We start from the raw sequence: 22,579 nt of genomic DNA on the forward strand, positions 1-22,579 counted from the left end.
GTTAAAAGGCCTTCCAGACCAGTGCTGTTGTACACGACAAGACGTGACAGTTAATCAAAAGTTAAATAACTATTGAACCATGAATCATTGCCTCTTACTTGTTTTTCCTCTTGTAGTTAGCCGTTGTGTTTTCCTATTGATGCTATTGATTCCTTTGAATCCCTTGTGGCAGCATTCTCTGCTAGGAAGAACTCATGTGACTTTTGCTGATTGTTCTGCATGGTCACTGAACCACACTGTCATGCAGCCGTGTTACATCACTTCCTGTTCATGCTCAGTGATCTCTGAACCTCGCTGTGTTCACAAGATGAGAGAGCAGAGATGAAACAACGAAGACAGACCTCAGGGGAGTGTAGGAGTCTATGTGTATTACAATGATCCATCTGTTTACACAGCAGCTCAGCTGTGACTCTGTTTGTTTAGTGAGAGTTTTTTTTCTTCTTACCTTTATTCTAGAGAGGAACAGGAAAGAGAGAGAGAGAGAGAGAGAGAGAGGCAGGAAAGCAGAAGATGAATAGACAGGATGGGTTTAGTAAAACACCTGGACATGAAAAAGAACTGACACAGAACTGAGTTAATGCCTTTTACATCATGGTGGTTTTGGTGCAGCTGCTCTGTGACATCCTAAATATTAAAGTATACTTTAATGCAAAAAGAAGTAAAGAAGTGCCTGGTACCAAAATGGAGTCAAGCCAAGCCATGACTCACTTGTAAACATCATCATAAATAATTTCCTAAACAAATACCCACTAATTAGAGAAAGATCCAAGATAAGCATCCTCATCTAAGAATAATTCAAACTTATTATACACGGCGATACACCCACACAACAGAGACAGCCTGGAGCAGCAGCTCCAGTGTCACTTCAAAGAGTGAAAACATGGCTGTAAATTATCCTGTTGGCTGGACGTGGAGCAGCTGAATGTCTTTTCATCATTACAACGTTTAAACAGGAGGAGGTTGTGTTCATACGTTAGTGCTGCTAACACGTTCATGCTCTGTTTTGTGTCTAATTGATTTAAGAGCTGCAGATGAGCTCACAGATACAGAGCTGCTGGACAAGAAGATTTACATCATCGAGAGAAAAAACACATCTGATGTCTCACAAGCTGAAAGTGATCAAACAGACTCTGTTAGTAACTCAGGATATGTTTGTATTAAAGACAATAACAGTTCTTTTAACCTGGACCCTCTTTCAGATATTTGTGGCACTGAATACAAGACAAAGAGTTTCATTAGATGCTTCTTAATACAACGACAGGAATGAAACAGTCAACAAAATAAGTAGAAACAAAAGTAATCAATATAGTAGTGGACTTGCAAATTCAGTGTCCTGCAAAGGTATTTGTGTTTTGTTGGTTAAAAAAAATCCCTTCCTCTTTATCAAGAAGCTCCTTCTCCTGAAACAAAGCTCCTTCCTGTAACAAAGTTTTAAATCTGAGTCCGTCAGTGAAATGACAACACATTTTAGCTGACCTGCTTGATTTAGTGTATTTCCATTCACAGATTACACTGCAAAAATGACAATCTATTAAATGACTGCAGGATGAAGCAATCTGTATGGAAGCCCTAAAGGCAAACTGCAAAATATATTGATTTAATACAAAAACAATTTCAATAAACTTAAAAAATGATTCTTGAGATTTTAAACAACACTTTCTTGAAAATTTATTGTTCTGTTTGTGTTTTTGTTTTGCATTTCATAAAATAATCATACTGTTATTATATGTGTACATAAAGTCAAAGGCTTTTGTTTATTTTTTTCTAAATACATTTTGTGTTTCATTCATTGTTTTTGCTTTTCATAAATGTTTTAAAAAGTTTTTTAAATGTTTTAATTTGCAAGAATTGACCAACTGTTATTTATTTGTTGTCTTTTGCTAAACTTTTTCACAATCTTTTCAGTTCCATTAAATATTTTTCTATTTTTTGTTTCTGATTATCTGATAAATCAAATTTTCTAACATTTTTTGTGTTTCAGTAATGTTTTTACTGTTTTTGTATGTTGTAATAATGTTTTTTTACATTTTGTTAAATGTTTCACAGGTTGTTATATATATATATATATATATTTTTTTTTTTTTACTGATTTCATACTTTTGGCTTAATTGAAATGTGTTAACCATGTTAAATAATTTTACATCACACAAAATGTTTTTTGGGATATATTTTTGCAATCTAAAAAATATTTTCACTGTTAACATATTTTTTCTTTCTTTACATTTTTTTGTGATTAGAAAACTGTTTGCAGTTGCCCATCAGCACCACCATACTTTCAATGTAATAATTCAAAAACAGTTTAAAATAAAACTAATTTAGACCCTTACATATGCTTCAACAGTGCTCGGGCGTAAGAACAACAGTTTGAATTCAAGTGATCGTCTGTCTCCTCATTCATCCTAAAAACACTCACCTGGCCGACATTCACCTGACAATGAGTCACACACCTCAGAGACACAAAGGGAGTAAAATGACACCAAAACATGCAGACACAATAAAACAGGCTGTTTACAGGAAAGAGAACACTTTGACTTGTTTCTCATTAACTACAGGTAACTCAAGGTCAATTATCAGCAAACAAATAAACCAGCTGTAAACAAACAGAAAAACTCTCGCACATACACAGAAACAAGCTCAGCATCAACAACAAACACAAACTATCTTTAACCCTGAATATGAGGAATCATTTCATTGCTTTGCTGAGAGTTTACAACATTAAAACATGCCAGAAGTTCATCCAACCAATCAGAGGCAGCTGATCAGGCCATGATCTACTGGCGTGCCAAGTAAAAAGAGTATGATTGAGCTGAAATTCAGCCTGACTTCAAAATCAGCCATGTGACACAAAAACCAAGTCAGAAACAGAGAGAGATGGAGGTGAGGAAAAACTAATTTGCTGTGGTTGTTTTGCTTCCTTCCTCAGCCTGCTTCACAATCATGTTCAGGTCACGGTTCTCTTTGTACCTTGTTTTTTGGGGTCAAAGTTCAGGACAGTTCTTCAAGAAAAGCAACATAAAGTCCCCCAATTTATTATCCTAAGATTCTTTTATTGACGTTCATTAAAACCTGTGGTGTTAAATGTGAAACAAAAAGGGGGAAACAAACAAAACAGATTCAAAATAAAACGCAATAATCTAATCTACTCCTGAATTAAAACGATTAATAAACACAACCCAAAAAATGCAAATGAAAATGTGTGTATTTATGAGCAAATGTGGCAAAATTATGATTTATGTAGGGTGCTGTTACACCATAACCTAGTTGTTACATAAAAGTTGGTACAAACGAGGATCACAGCTCATGTATGGGAAATGAAGGACCCCAGACTGGCGAATAGAAACACAGGATAGGACTTGTAATGGAGCCTGTGCAGAGCACTTAAATACATGCTGGAGGCTAGTTTTCTGTACTTCTGCTGTGTATAGTCTTTAAAATTATTAGCTTGAGTAACTTGGACAATCTGCATTTCTAGTCAGAGTGCAACTCATTTCCTACCAGTATCAGTTTCAAGGCAAATTAATCATCTGCTAACTGATTGTTTGCACCACTCTTATCAAAGAGAATGAAATACAATTTTAACTACACTATATGGACAAAAGTATTTGGCTGCCTGACCATTACACCAACAGAGACTGTGATGTTATTGTATTGAAATAAATGCACTTTAATATGGAGTTGACCCCTCTTTAAAGCTAACAGCCTCCACTCTTCTTGGAATGCTTCCCCAAGCATTTATGAGAACAGACTGATGTTGGAGGAGAAGACCTGGCTCACAATCTCCATTCCAGTTCAACCCAAAGGTGCTCGGCTAGGTTGAGGTCAGGGCTCATCCAACCATGTCTTTATAGTCCTTGCTTTGTGCACTGGGGCACAGTCATGTTGGAATAGAAAAGGGCCTTCCCCAAACTGTTGACACCAAGTTGGAGGCATAGCATTGTCCAAAATGTGTTGGTATGCTGAAGCATTAAGATTCCCCTTCACCGGAGATAAGGGGCCAAGACTAAACCCTGCAAAACAGCCTCATACCGTCATCCCTCCTCCACCAAACTTCACAGTTCACACAGCACAGTCAGGCAGGTAACTTTCTCCCAGGACCACCAAACTTGCCCATCTGACTACCAAACAGAAAAGCATGATCCATCCCTGCACCGAACACATTTCCACTGATCCACAGTCCAGTGTTGGTGTGCTTTAGATCACTCCCTCTGACACCTGGCATTGGACTTGGTGACGTGAGGCTTGTATGTAGCTGCTAGGCCATGGAAACACATTTCATTAGCCTCCCATCGCTCAGCCCAAGTTCAGAACTCAGCTATGGAATCAGAGAAGTGTTGGTAAATTTTACGCACCATGCATATTAGCACTGATTCTGCTCTGTGATTTTATGTGGTTTAGTATCTGTTATTCCTAAACTCTTCCACTTTCTAAAATAAAGTCATCTGAATACTCTGTCGATTTACTCTTTAACACATTACCTCCTGGATTGTGACATGAAACAGACTGAACAATAGCCAATCAGAGAGCAAGCTGACCAAAAGAGGAAGCACAACAAACACAGTCATGGTGTCAATAGGAAACAGCTTTAAGTTAGATGTCAGAAAAAGAGGACAAACTTGTTGTTTTGTGACAACTGCTTACATGAGTCCTGTAAAACACCCTAACTAAAGGGACAAAGAGAGGAGATGGACTGACATTGCTACCAGAATGAATGAAGCATGTAGCCACATTTAGCTTGTTTACTCTAAAGTCAAACTCTAAAGTGAACCCTGTCATTATTTGTCCTCATGTGTAGCCTCTCTCACATTTCAAAATTGTTTCAGATCTAGGTTTAGGAACCTAGCTCATAATCAGCTTGATTTTCTTGTAGGTTTGCTGTGATTTAGGTCTGTTTGCTGAGTAAAAAAGAAACTTAAAGACATGCTCTGCCAGCCTCATTGAGAAAGAGGCCAGATGAAAAACAAACCAGATGAGTAAAGTACGACCAGCTCCATGAGTCTCTCTCCCTTACTCACCTTGGTGACGGCTACCTTCGCTCCCTTGTTGATGAGCTGGACCACATTGTCAGCCTGTCCCTTATGCGAAGCTATGAGGAGGCGCTCGGAGAGTGCGAGGACCTCAGCCGCATCCTGCTGGATCATGAAGCAGGGCGAGTGATGCTGCTGTCAGACACGGAGCTGAGGACAGGAGGGTAAAGGCAGCAACGGTGACACTCTCTGATGTTCCTAACTCATGGTGAGCTCTGCTGCAGACAGACAAGCCGGAGACGACACCGGGATTTATGCCTCCTCTACAAACTCCACAAACAGCGCGGATTCATGCCCGTCATCCTCTCAGCTGCTGGGAAGAGAACAGGAAACACACAGAGTGAAAACAGGAAAACAAGGTGGACTGCTCTGACATCCTAACTGTCCAGGTTGTTACACCCACGTACGGTCCTCGTGGAGTCATGTGAGCCGCGCTGAAATAATCCGCAACCAGAGCCAAAAAACCAGGGTCAGATTTGGTCAGAGAGCCGGCTGTACTGCTGTGAGTTCACACACACAGAAAAACACTCACACAGCAGCAGGGCTGCACATGAAATCACAATATTACTACCATCAGACTGAGCTTTTGAAAAAAAAACACACACATGGCAAAAGCCTGAGTTTAACACAGTATATATGAGGAAGTATTTAATGCAAAAATCAACAATTTCAGACTCTGGATTTGTATATTTTACACATTTTCACACCATTTTTGAAACACCCAGATGAAAGTAGGGCAGGCTATCTGCTCAGAGAAATCGCTGAAAACTTGGCAATAAGAAATACTTAATTTTTTTTTAATCATCAAGGAACATGTTACAAGAGCTTTGGCTACAGCTGATATGGGTAATATGCATTAGTTTATCACTCTTTATATCAGGGCTGCTTTATGACAAAAGTCATATTTACAATTATTTTAACTGGTGATGTATTAAACTTTTCATGATTTTATAAATCAATCATGGTCAATATTATTTGACTATTTAAAAGAATATTTAAAAAAATTATAATGTACAAGTTAAAACAGACTTATACGAAGTAATGTAGATTAAATAAAATATGTAATGTAAAACATATTGTTTGAATATTCATGCTCTTTAAAGTGACCTAATTCAACAGGGGTCAGGCCAGTTGGCACTAGAAGTCTCACCATTAATGAAATGGGAATCACCAGAGGAAGATCCAGTCACTGGTTAATCAGTATTCCTGGCTACCATTACACCATGAAGACAAAGAGACACTCCAAGAAACTTTGAGAAAAAGGTACCGAAAAGTAAAAGTCAGGGAAAAAAATTCCAAGGCAGTGAACATCCCCGGAGTTCAGCTAAATCCATCATCAAGAAATGGAAGGAATATGGCACAGGCTGTCCTCACAACTCAAGCGATCATGCTAGAAAGGAGATTAGTCAGAGAAGCCACCAAGACACCTGAAGGGTTACAAGCTTCAACAGCTGAGGTGGGAGAGCCTGCATACAGCAACTGTTGCCCAGGTTCTTCCTCAGCCAAAGCTTTATGGCAAAGAGAAAGCCACTGTTGAAGAAAACTCAGATTAAAGAGCTCACTGAAAGGCATGTGGAGGACTCCATGTTCAAGTAGGAGAAAGTCCTTTCATCTGATGAGACATGGCCATCAGATATGATGCTATGTTTGGCAGACACCAACCACTGCACATCTCCTCAAGCACACCATTCCCACTGTGAAGCACGGTGACGGCAGCATCATGCTGTGGGGATGCTTCTCAGCAACAGGTCCTGGAAGGCTTGTAAAGTTAGAGGGCTAAATAAATGTAGAAAAATCCTGGAGGATAATCTTAGTCTGCAAGAGAACTATGGCTTGGGGGAAGATTAATATTCCATCAAGACAATGACCCAAAGCGTACAGCAAAAACTACACAGAAATGTATCAAACACAACAAGGGGAATGCTCTGGAGGGGCTGATCCAATAGAGGATGTGTGACTGGACTTGGAAAGGGCTGATTGCCATGCAACATGACATAGCTTGAGCAGTTTTGCAAAGAAGAATGGAGTAAAATTGCAGTGTCTAGATGTGCAAGCCTGATTGAGGTCTATCCACACAGGCTTTTTACTGAACCGTACTGTATGTGTGAGAAAAAAAAGATATCCTTGTGCCACTTTTCCAACCTTGTTCAGCCCTGCAGCACAGGAACATCCTCCTCTGACAGCACTGAGATTCGGCTCTGGTTTCCATCTGACAACAGTGAGGGAGGGCTGCAGTGCCTCAAATATATCAGGATTTCTTATCATTAAAACATCGACAGACAGATATCTGTGTCAGACAGAAAATCAGACTCGATAAGCTCAGAGGAATGTAATCCTGTCTGATAAAACATCTCACTGTCGTCTACAGAGATCCTCTTATCTTAAACTATTCTTCACTTTTCAGTTAAAGAGGCTGCTTTAACTTTGACCTTCAGAGGAAAAAAGGCCCTGGGCTCAAAACTGAGCACTGAAATCATCTCAGCTGTCAGAGTAGAACACTTTTCCTTTAAGAGTTGATGCAGATCTGATGTTTCTGTGAGATTAATAGCACATCAGTCTGAGGTTGACTTCTGACAGAAACCCTAGAACTGATCCATGTCAGTGAAAACTATTTGAAGCTATCACATTAGATTTTTTTGTTCAATATGAACATTTATATGCATAACGCTGTTTACAAAAATGCTTTAAATGTCAAAGAAACCCAGCACTTTACCTCTCAATATTCCTTCTCTTAATGCTCAGAGAAACAACAGTTAAACAGGCAGATGAAAACCTCCATCAGCTCGAGGCATCATAAATATGTTCAGTCTGGATAATTGGGATTCTTTCTTGTCAGTTTTTTTTATATTGCCACTTATCAGTCCAGACTCAAAAGTATCAGGCCTAAGTGAGAGCAGACGCTGTGAGCGAGTCCTGACATGCAGAGCCTCTATTACATGTTATTGGTGCTGTCACAGCTCATAATTATCAGAGCATAACCTGCAGGGACTTTTATAAACATTGTGTGGTGGTTCAGAATTACATTTTATGATCTATGAGGTGTTTACAAAAAGATCATGACATTCAAATCCATGCTCACTGTGCTCTACATGATCACGACACTACAGCAGAGTACAGTCAGTTTATATCTGAGATGTTAAAAAGACAGAAGACCCCGCTTTAATCCAGCAGTACTTCAAAGACCTGAGACGGAGACATGTTTCATCAAGAACGATCGGTACAGTTCCTGAAGACGAGCAGAAACTCCTTTGATTTTTCTGACTTAATCCTAACAGACTCAGTCGCAGTATGTGTGTGTTTAGGACAGGGTTAAGATAAGCCCACCTTCTCTCTGGGTTTATATTTTCCTGAATTTGGATGATTATTATTATCAGTACATATGGTTTCCTTACTAACTGTAAAAAGATGTAAATATTGGTTATATGGTACAACAGTTAGTTCTGACTGTGTGTGCTGCAGAGGTGATGCAATTAGAAATAGTAATGGAGAGGTTGTGGTACTGAGATTTGGCTAATTTACTCCTTAAAGTGTAATAAATACGCACAGTGAACAGAGTGATGATGCTAAAGCTATAAAACAAGTATTCACTGTACGATCACGGATTTCTGCTTGGTCTAACAGAGCCAAACTTTCAGAAAGGTAACATGAGACGCACACAGGATGTGAGAGACAGCGAACAGCATTTTCTACTCAGCGCTGATTGTACGTCTCCGCTGTGCAGAGGAAGAGACGCGTCCCATCGGATCCCCGGAGTCTAATCTGTGCTGACAGTGGCTCTAATGACTGTGTTTGATTTGAGGAAACACGGAGATAACATGGTACAAACGACAACATGGCTGATTCACAGCACTGAGAGCTCACATGAACAATTCCAAAGAGAGGAGACTGGATCACTCCCAAGTCTTTCTTCATCTCAACCCAACCTTAAAATGTGGCTGTGATACAGCTCCTCAGCTAGATCACATTCAATGAGTAAATTCTGACTTTAAAACACAAAAATAGTCTAAATTATCAGCTTAGGGCCACCATGTATGTAATCTAGTTAACAATTTCTGCTTTTCTTTAGACACCAAATACTCAAATACTGTCTGTGGGTCCTTAATCCTAGTTTCTTGACACTAAACGAAAAAGAAACTTCATAATGTGGTGAAAAGCTTACACATGGAGATTCTAGTGATGTATTTCTTGAACATACTGCTGAATAATCAATATTCCTCTTAAAGTATACAGAGCTTTAAAGTTTGTGTTTTCTCCTGTTGCTTGATTGCTGATACAAAGACAGTAGTCCAGTTAAATAGCATGAAACTATCGCCCTATTTAGACCCATCATGAACCTGGATTAATATCCAATTTAGGCATTCAGACATCAAGTGTTGATCCTTAATGCATTGTGTGGATGCACTTAAATTTATACTGGAAAAGATGTGATATCCTTTAGCTCAGACTGCATATAGATGGGGTGGTTTCATCTGGACTGGACTGGTTTTATAGACATAATGTGTACTGGCACACATTAAAGACCACCCTGTTAACTGATGTGATCTGTTGTATTCCACTAGCAAGCTAAAGCATAGCTTTATTTATGTCTGTTCAGCCTCATTTGGAGTGATGGGAATTGTAGCTCTTTTGAGAGATCTGGATTATTCGTCTAAACTCATAAGAGCTGGTCTGTTGGCTCCCAAATAGCTCTTCATTTGGCACCATTTTGCCCTTAATATATCCTTGAAGCAACAGCACAGTTCATGAATGTGTTACGGCCTCTTAAATTAATTAATTTAGATAAGGTTTGAACAAAAAGAGAGCAGTGACATACACAAAAGGACACCCATGTGACAGCAAAACACAGAACCCCCATGCATATGGATTTCAGCAGAGAAATCTGGAACTTTCTACAAACTAAAAACAATGTCAGCGTGTAAAATGGCTCCATAGACGACCTCAGAGTAGCAGACCTGCCTGAGGATTATCAGTTAGGAGGTGCAGAGGGAGTTGGACATCACTGTGAGAAACGAGAAGGTGTTCCAGCCGGTGGCAGAGAGGATGGCTGCAGACGGGTTCATGAGGATGTCAGAGCAGTGCCGGACCAAATGCAAGAAGCTCCAGAGAGAATATAGAAAAATAAAGAATCACAACAGCCAAAGCAGAATCCACAGAAAGAACTGGAAGTGGTTTGACTGCATGGACGCCATATACAGCCACAGACCAGCCAGCAAGCAGAGATGGTGATCCAGTCGTTGCTGGAGTCTCTTGGTAAGTTTATTTTGCTGTTGTTCGAGCCTAGGTTTTTGCTCTCTTGCTGCTGACTCTTTTGTATTCAAAATATTTAATGAATAACTTTTGTAAAGCTCTTAGAAAAGCCTGTAATCAATGCACGGTATTAGAACAATGCTATTGATTGCTAGGTGTTTCATTGTGCTTTTTTACTGAAGGACCTGCAACCACAGTTGACAAGGGCCTCAGTAAGGAAGTGGCAACCCTATTGGGCTCCTCGACCTCGCCATTAGGATCTTTGGCCAGGGCTTCGACATCAGCATAGTGATACCAAGCCACAGTAATAGAGCCACAGAAATGATGTATCGAATGTTGTTTGCACAAGAAGTAGGAACATGAGCTCTGATATCAGGTAATCACTGAACACAGCATTTATGGACACATACACTAAAGGCTAAGTCACTGGGTATTCAATTGCACAAAATGCATTATTAATGCAAAATGAAAACAAGGCCTTTAACTGTATCTTCCTTTTGTATTTCATAAAAAAAGTATCTCACCTATCTAAAAAAATGGTCTTTTTAAGGCCCCAGCAGGCTCAGATTTAATGCAACATCTGTGGTATCATATGACTCATATATTATAAGGAATCTGTTGATTTCAAACGCATAATGCAAATTTGTGAAGCTCACTGTTAGTTCATGCAGGACACAGTAGTCATACGCCCAGCCGTGATCAGCTGACAGCCAGCTGATCCCAACTATCGCCTCCCTGTTCTCACAGCCAATCACAGCTCTTTCTCTCAACACAGTGGTGTATTTAAATGTGATGTACTTGTCACTAATTGCTGCTTGCATCAGTGCTAATGCACCACACTGCTGCTGCAGGCAAAGCTTAACCTCCTCCACCCCAGCCTCCTCCTTCATAGCGTAGAGCTTGTTGCACTGTCATATTGAGATTCATGCTATTATGTTTAAATTGCTTTTGAACTAATTTTATTGTATTCAGTACACACAGTCATTAATGTATCTATCCATTATGGGGGTTTCTAGCCATGCACTCCCTGAAAAGTCAAAGCATGCTGCTTGACTAACCCAGGGAGCTTCTTTTGAGCAGAGCCTTCTCTGCCAAGTAAAACTGTATCTCCATTTTGTAATAAAATGGTAAAATGTATGTCAAGAGTGTTCCTGACTGAAACATGAAAATGTGCAAAAGATCACCCCAAAGAGGTTCATCTGTACCATTAGGGATTTTGAGAGAGAAATTGAGAGGAGATTGTGCCTGCAGTGCTGATTTACTCATGCATATGATACTTGGGCATTAGTGGACCTACTGAGAGATGTGCTTAACCAGTGCTAACTTTCACTACTTTCTCTTTTGTTCTCTTTTCATATATCCTGCTATTGGCCAAGGTAGGACTAGGACTTTTTTTGCAATACAAAGCCTGCTGGAAAGTTCACTTTTTTGCAGTATAACAGGGCAAAGATACACGTACCTTTTACTAGCACAGTGTGAAGAAAGTGTTCTCTTTTGTTAATAAGTAAATCCTTTAATATGGGAAAAAATACTTTTTTACCAGCCCTGTCAGTCATGGGCCCTCTGAATAGTTTTAACTTTTCTCCCCCTTACAGCACTTTTGACATTGAATTACAAAATAAGAGAATATAAAAAGGTTTCCTGCAGTCTACAAAATGTAAGAATGACCCAAGGTTTACATTCGACAAGTATCTCTGAAACTCTTCCAAAAATGTGAAGTGAGACCACACAAAGTGGAATTCCAGAGGAAGCATGAAAACGCTCGCTCTGAGAGGTCAATTCACTTCCACTGAAAAGAGAGCTAATTCACTATGGAAACATTAAAAAAGAAAAAACTCCCTCCTGCCGGTTGAAAACTGAACACGATGAAGCACAGGGGGGAATTCTCTGCAGACGATCCTGTTTAGTCTCTCTCTCACACAGACACACAAAGCAGGCTGGCACTCACACCAAGGCTCTTCACGCAGCTAGGCAACCAGGCTTTTATGCAAACTTCAGGAACTCGGGACTCAGCTCGACAAGAAATGCCAAGCCGTCCTTCCTCTGTGAGGGAGGAGGTCTGAGAACACTGGGCCTCATTCAACAATATCTTAATATTTTTTCTTCAATTTGTTCTTTAGAAGGTGTTTTAGAGAAACCTATGTCAACATTGATGATGTGCTCTTTCACTGCGGAATTGTTCCCACATGTGATCTTAAATTGATGAATGCCATGTCCATATAAGCTGGAAGTTTGTGTACGTTTTTCCAAATAATCAAAGAAAAATACTCCTTTTATGCACATACATAAGTGCATGAGACTGTAGGGATGTATGCAATCGCAGGAGGCACACAGGAGCGAGAGGAGAAATCAGGAATGTCCACAAAAAAAACCCAAAACAAAACATGAAAACAATCATTTGGAACTTAATGAAACATATCTAAAAAAGTAGGGACAGGGCAACAAAAGGCAACAAAAACAGCTGGAGTAGCATTTTGAAACTAATTAAGTTAATTAGCAACAGGGCAGTAACATGACTGGGTATTAAAGGAGCATTTTAGAGAGGCAGAGCCATTTAGAAGTAAGGATGGCTGCATCTAAAAATTGTGAATCAATTTCAGAGAAACCTCAACATAAAATTGCAAATACTTTGAATATCTTGCCATCTATAGTACATAATATCAATAAATATTCAGAGAGTCTGGAGAAATCTCTGTGCACAAGGACAAGGCCAAAGTTCAATATTGGGCAATGGTGATTTTCAGGCCTAAAGGCTGTGCTGCATCAAAATCAGGCATGATTCTGCGCAGGAATATTTCCAGAAATTACTGTCTGTGTCAACACAGCTCACTGTACCATCCATAAATGCAAGTTAAAGCTGTATCATGGAAAGAAGAAGCCATATGTGAACAAGATCAAGAAAAGTCACCGTCTTCTCTGAGCCAAAGCCCATGTAAAATGGACTGAGAATAAATGGAAAACTGTTCTGTGGTCGCATGAATCAAAATTTGAAATTTTGGAAACCATGAACGCCGCAGACTTACAAGGAGAGGGACCATCCAGTTTGTTATCAGTTCAAAAGCCTGCATCTCTGATTTTATGGGGTTGCATTATGGCGTGGGCAGCTTATGCATCTGGAAAGGAACTATCAATGCTGAAAAGTAGATCGAGGTTGTAGTGCAACATATGCTCCCATCCAGACAACAAGGAAAATCCTTGCATATTTCAGCAAGACAATTCTTAATCACATATCACATCCATCACAACAGCATGGCTTCACAGTAGGAGAGTCCGGGTACTAGATGAAGTCCAGACTTTCACCAATAGAAATCCTTTGTAGGATCATAAAATGAAAAATCTAGCTTAGAGGACCCAGGATGTTGAGAAGCTAGAATCCTACATCAGACAAGAATAGGACAACATCACTCTCCCAAAACTCCAACAGCTGGTTCCCTCACTTCCCAGATGTTTACACTGTTTTTATAAGAAGAGGGGATGCTACACAATAGTAAACATGGCCTTGTCCCTGCTTTTTTGAGACGTTTTGCTGCCATTAAATTCAAAATGAGCTAATACTTTTCTTAAAAGGCTAAAATGTCTCAGTTTCAACACCTGTTATGTTGTTTATGTTCTGTTGTGAATACAACGTGGGTTCATGAGGTTTGTAAGTCGTTGCATACCATTTTTATTTACATGTTACACAGTGTCCCAACTTTTTTGGAATTGGGGTTGTATGTGGTGTCATTTCTACAAAGCTCAACAGTTACCAACCACTTTTTCCCAACTGTTAACTTTGCTCTTAGCAGCCCAGAGTCAAAACTCAGTTCTACCAATCAGGGACATCACTGTGACACCATAGGATTGTGGGTAATTTAGTACTGTTGGTCAAGATCACAAATAATGGAGATATTTTATTCTTCTTTATAATAAAACTGAAGCTTTGGTTGGAACTTAAATCCCTCTTACGGAGTGTCTACACAGAGTTTTCCTTCTGAAACTAGGATCTCCTTGTCTTTAATCACTCGACCCTGGAGAGAGACGTTCAGGGTCAGTCTAAGGTCAAAATATGAGTACTTCAGCCTGGCCTCGTTGGAATGCAGCCTTCCTAGTTACCTGAAGTCCTTACAGATCTCTACAGTTATTTAACACAATTCTACATCTTAACTGTGGCCAATAAAGAGCAAAAGATGAAAATAAAGTGAGTCTGTAAGCCTCGTTCTGTGTTTTACACATTAGCAGGTTACAGGATGTTGACTGAATCAGCAGCATCACATCATGTTTGGGCCAGAGCTTCTTCTCTGACAGCTGACATGTTGAGTCTCGTCCTTCCTGATGATGTGACAACGTCATTTATGGAAACAGCTGTGATAGGAGGGGCAGCTTTGATAACTTCAGGGAAATAGCTCTGACCTCAACATGCCGGTAGAAAAAATAATTGAGTGAGTCAGACTAAAATAGGACTTTTATGATGCACATAAACATGTTAGTGCAACAGAGCTAAAAAATGTGTGCATTTCCAACAATACCATTAACTTGTTAGCAAGGTAAACAGGAAGAAGGTCCATATAACTGGCTGAAGGGGGGTTCATCACAATCTACCATAGCAGAGGTGGACATGCTCCCATCAGTTACCCTGATATGCATGAACTCTGGAGCAAGGAGAACTGTCCAGAAAAAAATCCTTCTCAAACCATAGCTTAACTTAATATATGCATGCAACTTATCATCTTAATTCCCACAACCAGACTTTAGTTTGAGGAGCCACAACTGTTAAAAAAAAAAAAAAAAACTAAAAGCTGTGATTTCTCTAATTTATGGCTGTGATGATCCTCATTTCTGTACTGCTCAACCCTCATAGACCGGTGCAAAACCTTTTGTTGAATTCTCCATCTCTACCCTTAGATTAGAATTATTATGTGTTTACCAGACATTAAACGTTGGTAAAACTTGATTCTGATTGGCTGGAGGGTCACATTTAACTCCTGAGAATAGAGGTTTGAAATATATCAGATACATAGTGTAATGGGAACTAATAATAGGTGCACCTAGAAGTTCAGACCAGCCCTGACTGCTGGATGGATACTCACAACGCTGTCCCAGATGTGTTTTCATTCTGTGCTTTTAAATTATATTAATAAATGACACCTAAACAGGCCTTAGAGCCAGCATATGCACCAGGTGTGCTGTAATCCTGGTCCTGCATCTGTTAGTATGAATGGCTGAATATTAGTATGATGACATAGCACACTGTGATTGGCTGTACATCAACAATTTAACGGAGGTGGTTTTTCTCAGTGAGGTTGTCGGAGATCTCTGCACTATTGTCTTATCTAAGCTTGTACACAAAAGTTCATTTTTGTTTAATATCTAATGGTAGTTGGCAGAACATAGAAAGTATGGTCTATCAAAGTCAGATTTCTTGTATTTGAGCATATAAGCATATTTAAGCATAGCTGGCCAATAATAATGAGTCTGATTAAAAGAAAAAAACAATCCTGAAATAAAAATCATACATGAAAATGAACTATAAAAACACAACATGACAAGACAACATGAAACATCAAAGTACTATCAATGAAGATAATATCAGCAAAATATACTGTATATACGGTATATAAATACAATACTATGCAGGCATGTTTGGGCCAAACTAAGGCTGAAGTAAGGCATAAATGTGGCAAGCAAGCCACCTAAGGGCACCACTGCACATGACGGAGGATTGACACAACCCCCTGTCATGCTCTGGATGTCCTTGCATATTAGCAGGGTTGTGGGAAAATAAAAGCTGGGACTTGTATAATATCACTCTGTACATAAAGACACAAAGATAGGAGCAAATGCTCTGCTATTGGGAGGCGTCTGGATTTATGTCATTGTCGTCTGGCTAGGGTGTCAAACTAGACGACAACGCAGGAAAAAATCAGGCTTCTTGGATACATTGCTTATCATGTCACACTTCAAGACAGTTTATCATTCCCAACATGCATAATCAGTCCTGAGGTTTCCAGACGAGGTCCGACGTTACAGTCAGGCTAAAATCTGCCTGAAGTCATGTAGTCTGAGCTGGCCTTAAGGGATGGGTTTGGTGAGTCAGCATGTCTCAGGGTACTGTCCACAAGAGTAGTAGAGTAGCCTCGAGTACCTGGTCATACTGTGGATGTGCCATAGCATCCACTAATTCCTGATGAAAGAAATCTTGTCATACCTAATATTGTTGATCATAACTCATTTTAAATCACCTAACAAGTACATTCTGCTAGCTTTAAAACAAATAAACTTGTTAAGAAAGTTTTTGTGGTGTATGTTCAAGCTTTGAGGATGTACAGACATAAAAACCTAAAAGAGAAGCGAATGACTAGGAATTCAATCTTCAGCAACAATAATCTCAGCAGATAATGGTTCAAGACATAAAATACTATCTGCTAGCATTAATGATCATCATGTAATATGAGAGCAGACATCAATACAAACAGACTCTGCATGTGGTGAGATAAAGTTTCAGCACTTTCCTTCAGACGGCGAGCTAACTAAATCAAAAAACCACAACAGTCTGACAGGCCTGTATTACATCTTTCAAAACAATGATTATCTGATGAGTCACGCTGAGTGAGCGGCACACCGGCGGTTTTCCTCCTGCTCACATTGCAGAGCTGAAGTCTATCAGTTGGTAGTTGTCGTCACTATCACTCGGGCCGATGAGTGAGAGGGAAACTGAGCATCTTTTAAGAAACCTGGACGGCCGATTTTATCCAAACTATGTGAGGAATGTGTCTGCTAGAGCCCGCCTGTCCACCCGTCCCACAGCAGCTCATTCAAAACCTCCTCCTGCAAAATTTCATTAAAGTCTAAGTGGGTGTGAGACTCTGAGATCTGACGGGGATGTGACCAGCTCACTGAACCAAGAAATACTCTGAAAACATTTCCTTAACCCTCATGTCAGCGGAGGAATGTGCTTCTGCATTTTTACTCATTTCCATTAGTTACTCTTCAAAAAAACATTAGCTGGTGAAAAAGGGTTTGGATTACAGACCACAAATGATTAGCTGAGCAGAGAGCGGGGGATTAAATGCCACCACCCACCAAGACGGGTCATCTGCAATTACTTTAAAGGGTAATTAGTGTTTTTTTACTCAGGCCGGACAGCATGCAACATTAGTTTGTTTACTATGTGAATTGAAAATAAGTCTACGAGTCTTCGTCACAGACCTTAACAGACACTAACGATCACGTGCATTTAAATGAGATGGTAAAGGAACTTGGTATTTGCTGTCTGGTGAATAGAGTAGGCAGTGGGGGGCTGTTACCTAGCTAGGAACAGAAACAATTGCAGTTCAACTTTAACACAAAAAATCCTGCTCCTTCCTGCATAGTTGTGATGAGTTGACAATGTGTTTCTAATCTCTGTACAGTATAACCACCTGAAATGATCAGCAAATTACATCTGATTTCCCTGTGTCACTCATTTGTTGTCCCCAAGGATTGCCCAACACTGTGCACTGTCTCTCTGCCTCAGCAATTTTCCAACCAATCTATTTTGGTTGTATGAGAGCTCATAAACCAACCAATCGACCAACCATTGGCATTAGCCTTGGTTTTAACATACTTTAGCGCCCAAATACTTCAAATGTACAAAGATATTTAAGAAGATATGGTTAATATTAAGGCTATAGTGAAATCTTTCAAGGAAAATGTGTCTGACCAAGCCACGCCTTTGACAATGACCACATTTTTTGGTCTTTCATGCCATTCATTAAGAAAGGACAGTGGATAGAGTCAAGTACTGTTGTGCTACCAACATTTTTAAACCCTTTTATTACTAATCTTTACACATGTAAAAACAGCACATAGTGGACAGGTCTATCTCTGAATGTGTCAGCTTACTGTTGTTCTTACAGTTACTTCATCTGAAAGTCTGTAACCTAAAAACAGGAATACCTGGCATGTTATCCTCTACAGCTCTTTAATACGCCCCAATCTGGCAAAGAACTGTGCAAAGTTAAACAGCATTACCCACAGCCTGTGTGTAATACTGCATACCTCACTAAAAAAAAAGTAATGCTATCCTCTCTGTATCTCACTAGCTTACAGCTGTTTTAGACTGGATGCACGATGATGGTGGCATAACTGCTTTGTCATGGTTTGATTTCTATTTTGCTGTGTATGTTGACAAGTCAGGACTTTCATTGTATACCAGTACTGAATATGTTAATTACAGAACTCTACAAAATGTATTTACAGAACATAATGAGAAATAAAAGGTCTTCAAGAAGTGGTGACGTCTTCCAGCCTCATTCTGCAAACATTCCCAAAATCCTTTGCAAGTAGCTGACGGCCTGAAGCTGTAAGATATTGCCACTTTTTAACAGCTTTTCTCCCTTAATGTATGGAATTCATCCATGAAAGAGAAATGTTAGTTTACCATTAAGTAAATACACCTTATGCCTTTTTAAAAAGTCTCAACAAGTAAGCAACTTAACTGTGGACAGAACTGGACAAAACAGTGAGGCCTTACGGTCTGGCCGCTTTTTGTGTCCGCATCTTGTTTCCCTGATTCATGCATTTCACCAGCTGAATATCTGAAGAACAGAAGTTTTGTCTATTTGGACTGCAAGCCATGCATCTTTTGATCAAAATAAACAGGAAAATGGTAAATAGAGGGACATATTTATCATACATATATGTATGTTAACATCCGTGGGATGTGTCAAAGGGAACGTAAACAAGGTATGGTTACACTTCTGGTTTGTCAAATTAAACTCCTGGTTTGGCATTTATGTGGAGAAACACCCCATTTGTACAGAATGCTTTGACCGACTTTTTCTAGGCTAAGTTCTAAAATGAATCAAGTAACTTTCAAGGAGAAATTGAGGCAAAACTTATTAGGAAAGAAAGGGTTGTGACAGCAGGGAGACCAAAGCTGTCCAGGATCCTTTCTCTGTAGGAAGGATCCACCTGAGTCAGGTCCCTTGAAGGCGAGGCCAGAGTCCTCCCTGGTAATTCCTGAACACATGTTTGGAACAAGCTAACGAGTGTGCGTGATTACGGCATAGGAAGGGTCACGCCCATGTACGCGGCGGCAGCAGAAATCAAAATGGTGGGGGCATTATAAACAACTTGACAACTTTTACCCAGCGCTGTCTAATATGCAATCATATCATCATATATTATATATACTAATATTATCATAAAATCATATTCATCATATAATTATAGATTATTTTATATTATAACCATATTCTATGGCACGATTTTTACCCATCCAGCTTTACTTTTATGCCATAAATTAATAATGATAACATATTTATGGAGGAAACAGGACATTTAAAGAGTATTGAGCACTCAAAGACCCAGTTTCCCTCTGAAATTGCACAATTAATTTATTTAATTTTTTGAAGAGAAGGAAAACGGTGCGCATTGGATTGTAGGTAATTCCTGCAAGCGGAGGACCTATATGCGCATCCTTGAAAATTCTCAGTTTGAAGGACTCAGTCCTTGGAAAAATTTTGAGGATCTTCGATATTGGAACAGTCCTCCGGCGGCAGTCGATGAGGTAGTATCCTTCATAAACGGCCAATCGAGGATCCTTCCTTGGCTTTGAGAAACAGCCGCAGTCATCAGCAGCACATGTATGTCTGGTATGAAAGCCGTCACGCAGCAGCCCAGTCTGAAATGGCCATTAATCCACTAGCTATGTCCACACAATGACATGTTTACTTTCCACTGCATGCAGATGCGTGTTAACAGGAAGGAGAGAAACAGAAACAGTGCAGATGCTTCAGGGGCTTTCTTTTTCTTTTTTGTTGCAACAAGAGACAAAGGGAAGTAGGGTGGTTTCTTTTTCAGTCTCATTTTACCTTTATCATAAAAAGGTGACTAATAGCAGATTATTTGAAATGCAGAACTACCACGCTAAATTACTTGTTACAACAAAAAAGTAATCTGAGTACTCTAGCAGATTACTTCGTGCCACATTAGCCCTGAAGGGTTTCCTCCTCAGTAAGACCCTTTGTATATGCAAACAAAATTAACAGCTAAGGATTGAATACTACTTGAATTTCCCTTGAATTTCAGCTTGGTAGATGACTGTGGCTGCAGAGCTTCTAATGTAATACACTTACAGCAAATGCAGGAAGACTTGTAATGTATCAGGACAAAAATGTTGACATTTAAGTCCCAGACTTGTAGCTACTCCTCCAGAAACAAGCCTGAGCTTCTCACATTACTTTATCTTCACTGAACATGAAACATGAAGCTGTGTTCAATCTCCAGCTCTGAGACTCTTCATGTTTACAGAAGCGTAGACTCGTCCCTCCAGGAAATCTTTACATGTTCTCAGACACAGAAACAAGAAGTCTACAACCAGAGCTCACATATCTACGCTCATAAAAAAACAGATTGCTGTGTTTATTCAGCTGAGGATGAAAACGTGAGTTACCTTTGTGAAATGAAGCAGCTTATAAATGCACTAAAATTAACTTCAGCGCTCTGAGCTAGGACGCTGCCTGCTGTATGTTCTCATTATGTGGGTCATCCTCTCCCTGTTTGTATGAGCGCTCACTGCACCGTGAGGAGGAAACAACAACAATAAGGCTGTATGTGTGCAACGTGTGCAAGATGTGACACTGTAGGCTTCTACAAAATGAAGATAACACAATCAGCTCACATCTGTTTAGTTCAGCATGGCTTTAAAATATTCTGAACAGATTTTTCTTTATGCAAGTCTTGCATAAAGTAACTTTTATAGTCTTTATACATAGCTTTTTAAATCCTACAATGGGATATTCAACCTAATTTCTATGATCAAAACGCACCTAAGGCAACAGGAGGAGACAGAAAGCTCCTGAAGCCTGATTATAAAATCCAATTGCTCCATGCAAATGGCATAAGACAACCCCATAAGAAAAAATATCAAGAGTTGCTTTACACTAAAATATCAAGGTTAATCTGCCCTCATATCCATTACACACTGTATCTCTTGCAGGTCCACACTCATGCCTTTCCAGTCTGATTCCTGACCAAGCAAGGATTCAGTGCTGAAAATGAAACTCGAGATGTAGTCCTGAAAATGAACTCTAGTTCAGCTTTTCACGGCCTCAAGTCACAAATACCCTTTATCAGGGATGTCCAAACAAATGTGGCCCTTGGCTTATTTTTTATTGGCCTGCAGCAAACTCTAAAACATAAAGTAAATGAAAAATGTCCCACATTAGAGCATAAAGCCCAGGCTTGACTGTTTGTTTTATCAGTGTTTTCTTATTGACAGACAAGAATTTTGTCACCTTGGGGGCATGTCCGGGAAGGTAACACAAAACTACACTCATCTATCAACAGGAAAACACAAAAGAATTATAATTTGTGACGATGGTATGAATTACCTACTGTGCTAATTCTCTAAACAAACATTTTAACACAACAATTCATTGACATGCATCTTTCGTGACTTAAAATCATTACCTAAATTGGACTGGATTGACTAACTTTTATATCATAAAGGAGAGGTATATGAAAGTGGCCCCACCATCCTTCTGATTTTCTGTTTGTGGCCCTCAGTGGAAAAAGTTTGGACATCCCTGCCCTATAAGGATAAAAGTGTTCAGTCTCCTGACCATAACACCAGCACGGACTGACACTGTATTCAAATCCATGAACAGTATGAAGTTGGTCCCCCTTTTGCTGCTAAAACAGCATCCACTCTTCCTGGAAGGCTGCTGTTTCTGCAACAATTTGTGCCCATTCATTCTGTAGAGCAGCGGTTCTCAACTGCTGGGTCGGGACCCAAAAGTGGGTCGCGGAGCAGCTTTTAGTGGGTTGCAACTAGGTGTCTAAAAGAAAATGGTTGCAAAAGTCCTGCAGTCCTTATTGGACATGCATCAATACCTTTTATTTTACCTTGTTTTACTGTGAAATTGGGTAAATTTAAATGTTTAATGAAAATTTCAACTAATTTATCTCCTCTTCTTTCAATAAATGGCTACTTTTCCAATGATAATGAAGTAATTTCACAAGTTTGGGAAAACTGGCAGAAATTAACACATGATGAGGAAAGAGGGTATAAAATTTGCCAGTTTTGTCCCTTTTCTTTTTTTATATCAGGTGTTATATCAACTGCAACAATTTTTTGGAAACTTGGCTAGCGATTTGTCGTAAGACAGACTGGTGCGTCCGGAGGCCGGACCAGTTGAGAACCACTGCCGTAGAGCATTTATGAGGACAGGCACTGATGTTGGACGAGAAGGCCTGACTCACAATCTTCGTTCCAGTTCATCCCAAAGATGCTCCATAGGGTTGACTTCAGGGCTCTGTGCAGGTCAGTCAAGTTCTTCCACACT

The 22,579-nt window shown here is 39.6% G+C and overlaps 1 protein-coding gene across 3 annotated transcripts in view; it reads right to left on the reverse strand.

The window, feature by feature from the left end:
- The window catches only part of ankrd6b (ankyrin repeat domain 6b), a 75,557-nt gene that overhangs the window by 36,345 nt on the left and 16,633 nt on the right, over positions 1-22,579 (reverse strand). For 2 of the 3 annotated variants that reach the window (XM_041804999.1, XM_041804997.1), the window contains exon 2: positions 5,013-5,334. In XM_041804999.1, coding sequence (XP_041660933.1) covers positions 5,013-5,138 — 126 coding nt within the window. In that variant the 5' untranslated portion in view covers positions 5,139-5,334. Of the gene's footprint in view, positions 1-5,012; positions 5,338-22,579 lie in introns of all 3 variants that reach the window. The other variant, XM_041804998.1, reaches the window with a different exon arrangement.

The sequence above is a fragment of the Cheilinus undulatus genome, linkage group 14 (genome assembly GCF_018320785.1).
Source record: "Cheilinus undulatus linkage group 14, ASM1832078v1, whole genome shotgun sequence".
Lineage (NCBI taxonomy): Eukaryota > Metazoa > Chordata > Actinopteri > Labriformes > Labridae > Cheilinus > Cheilinus undulatus.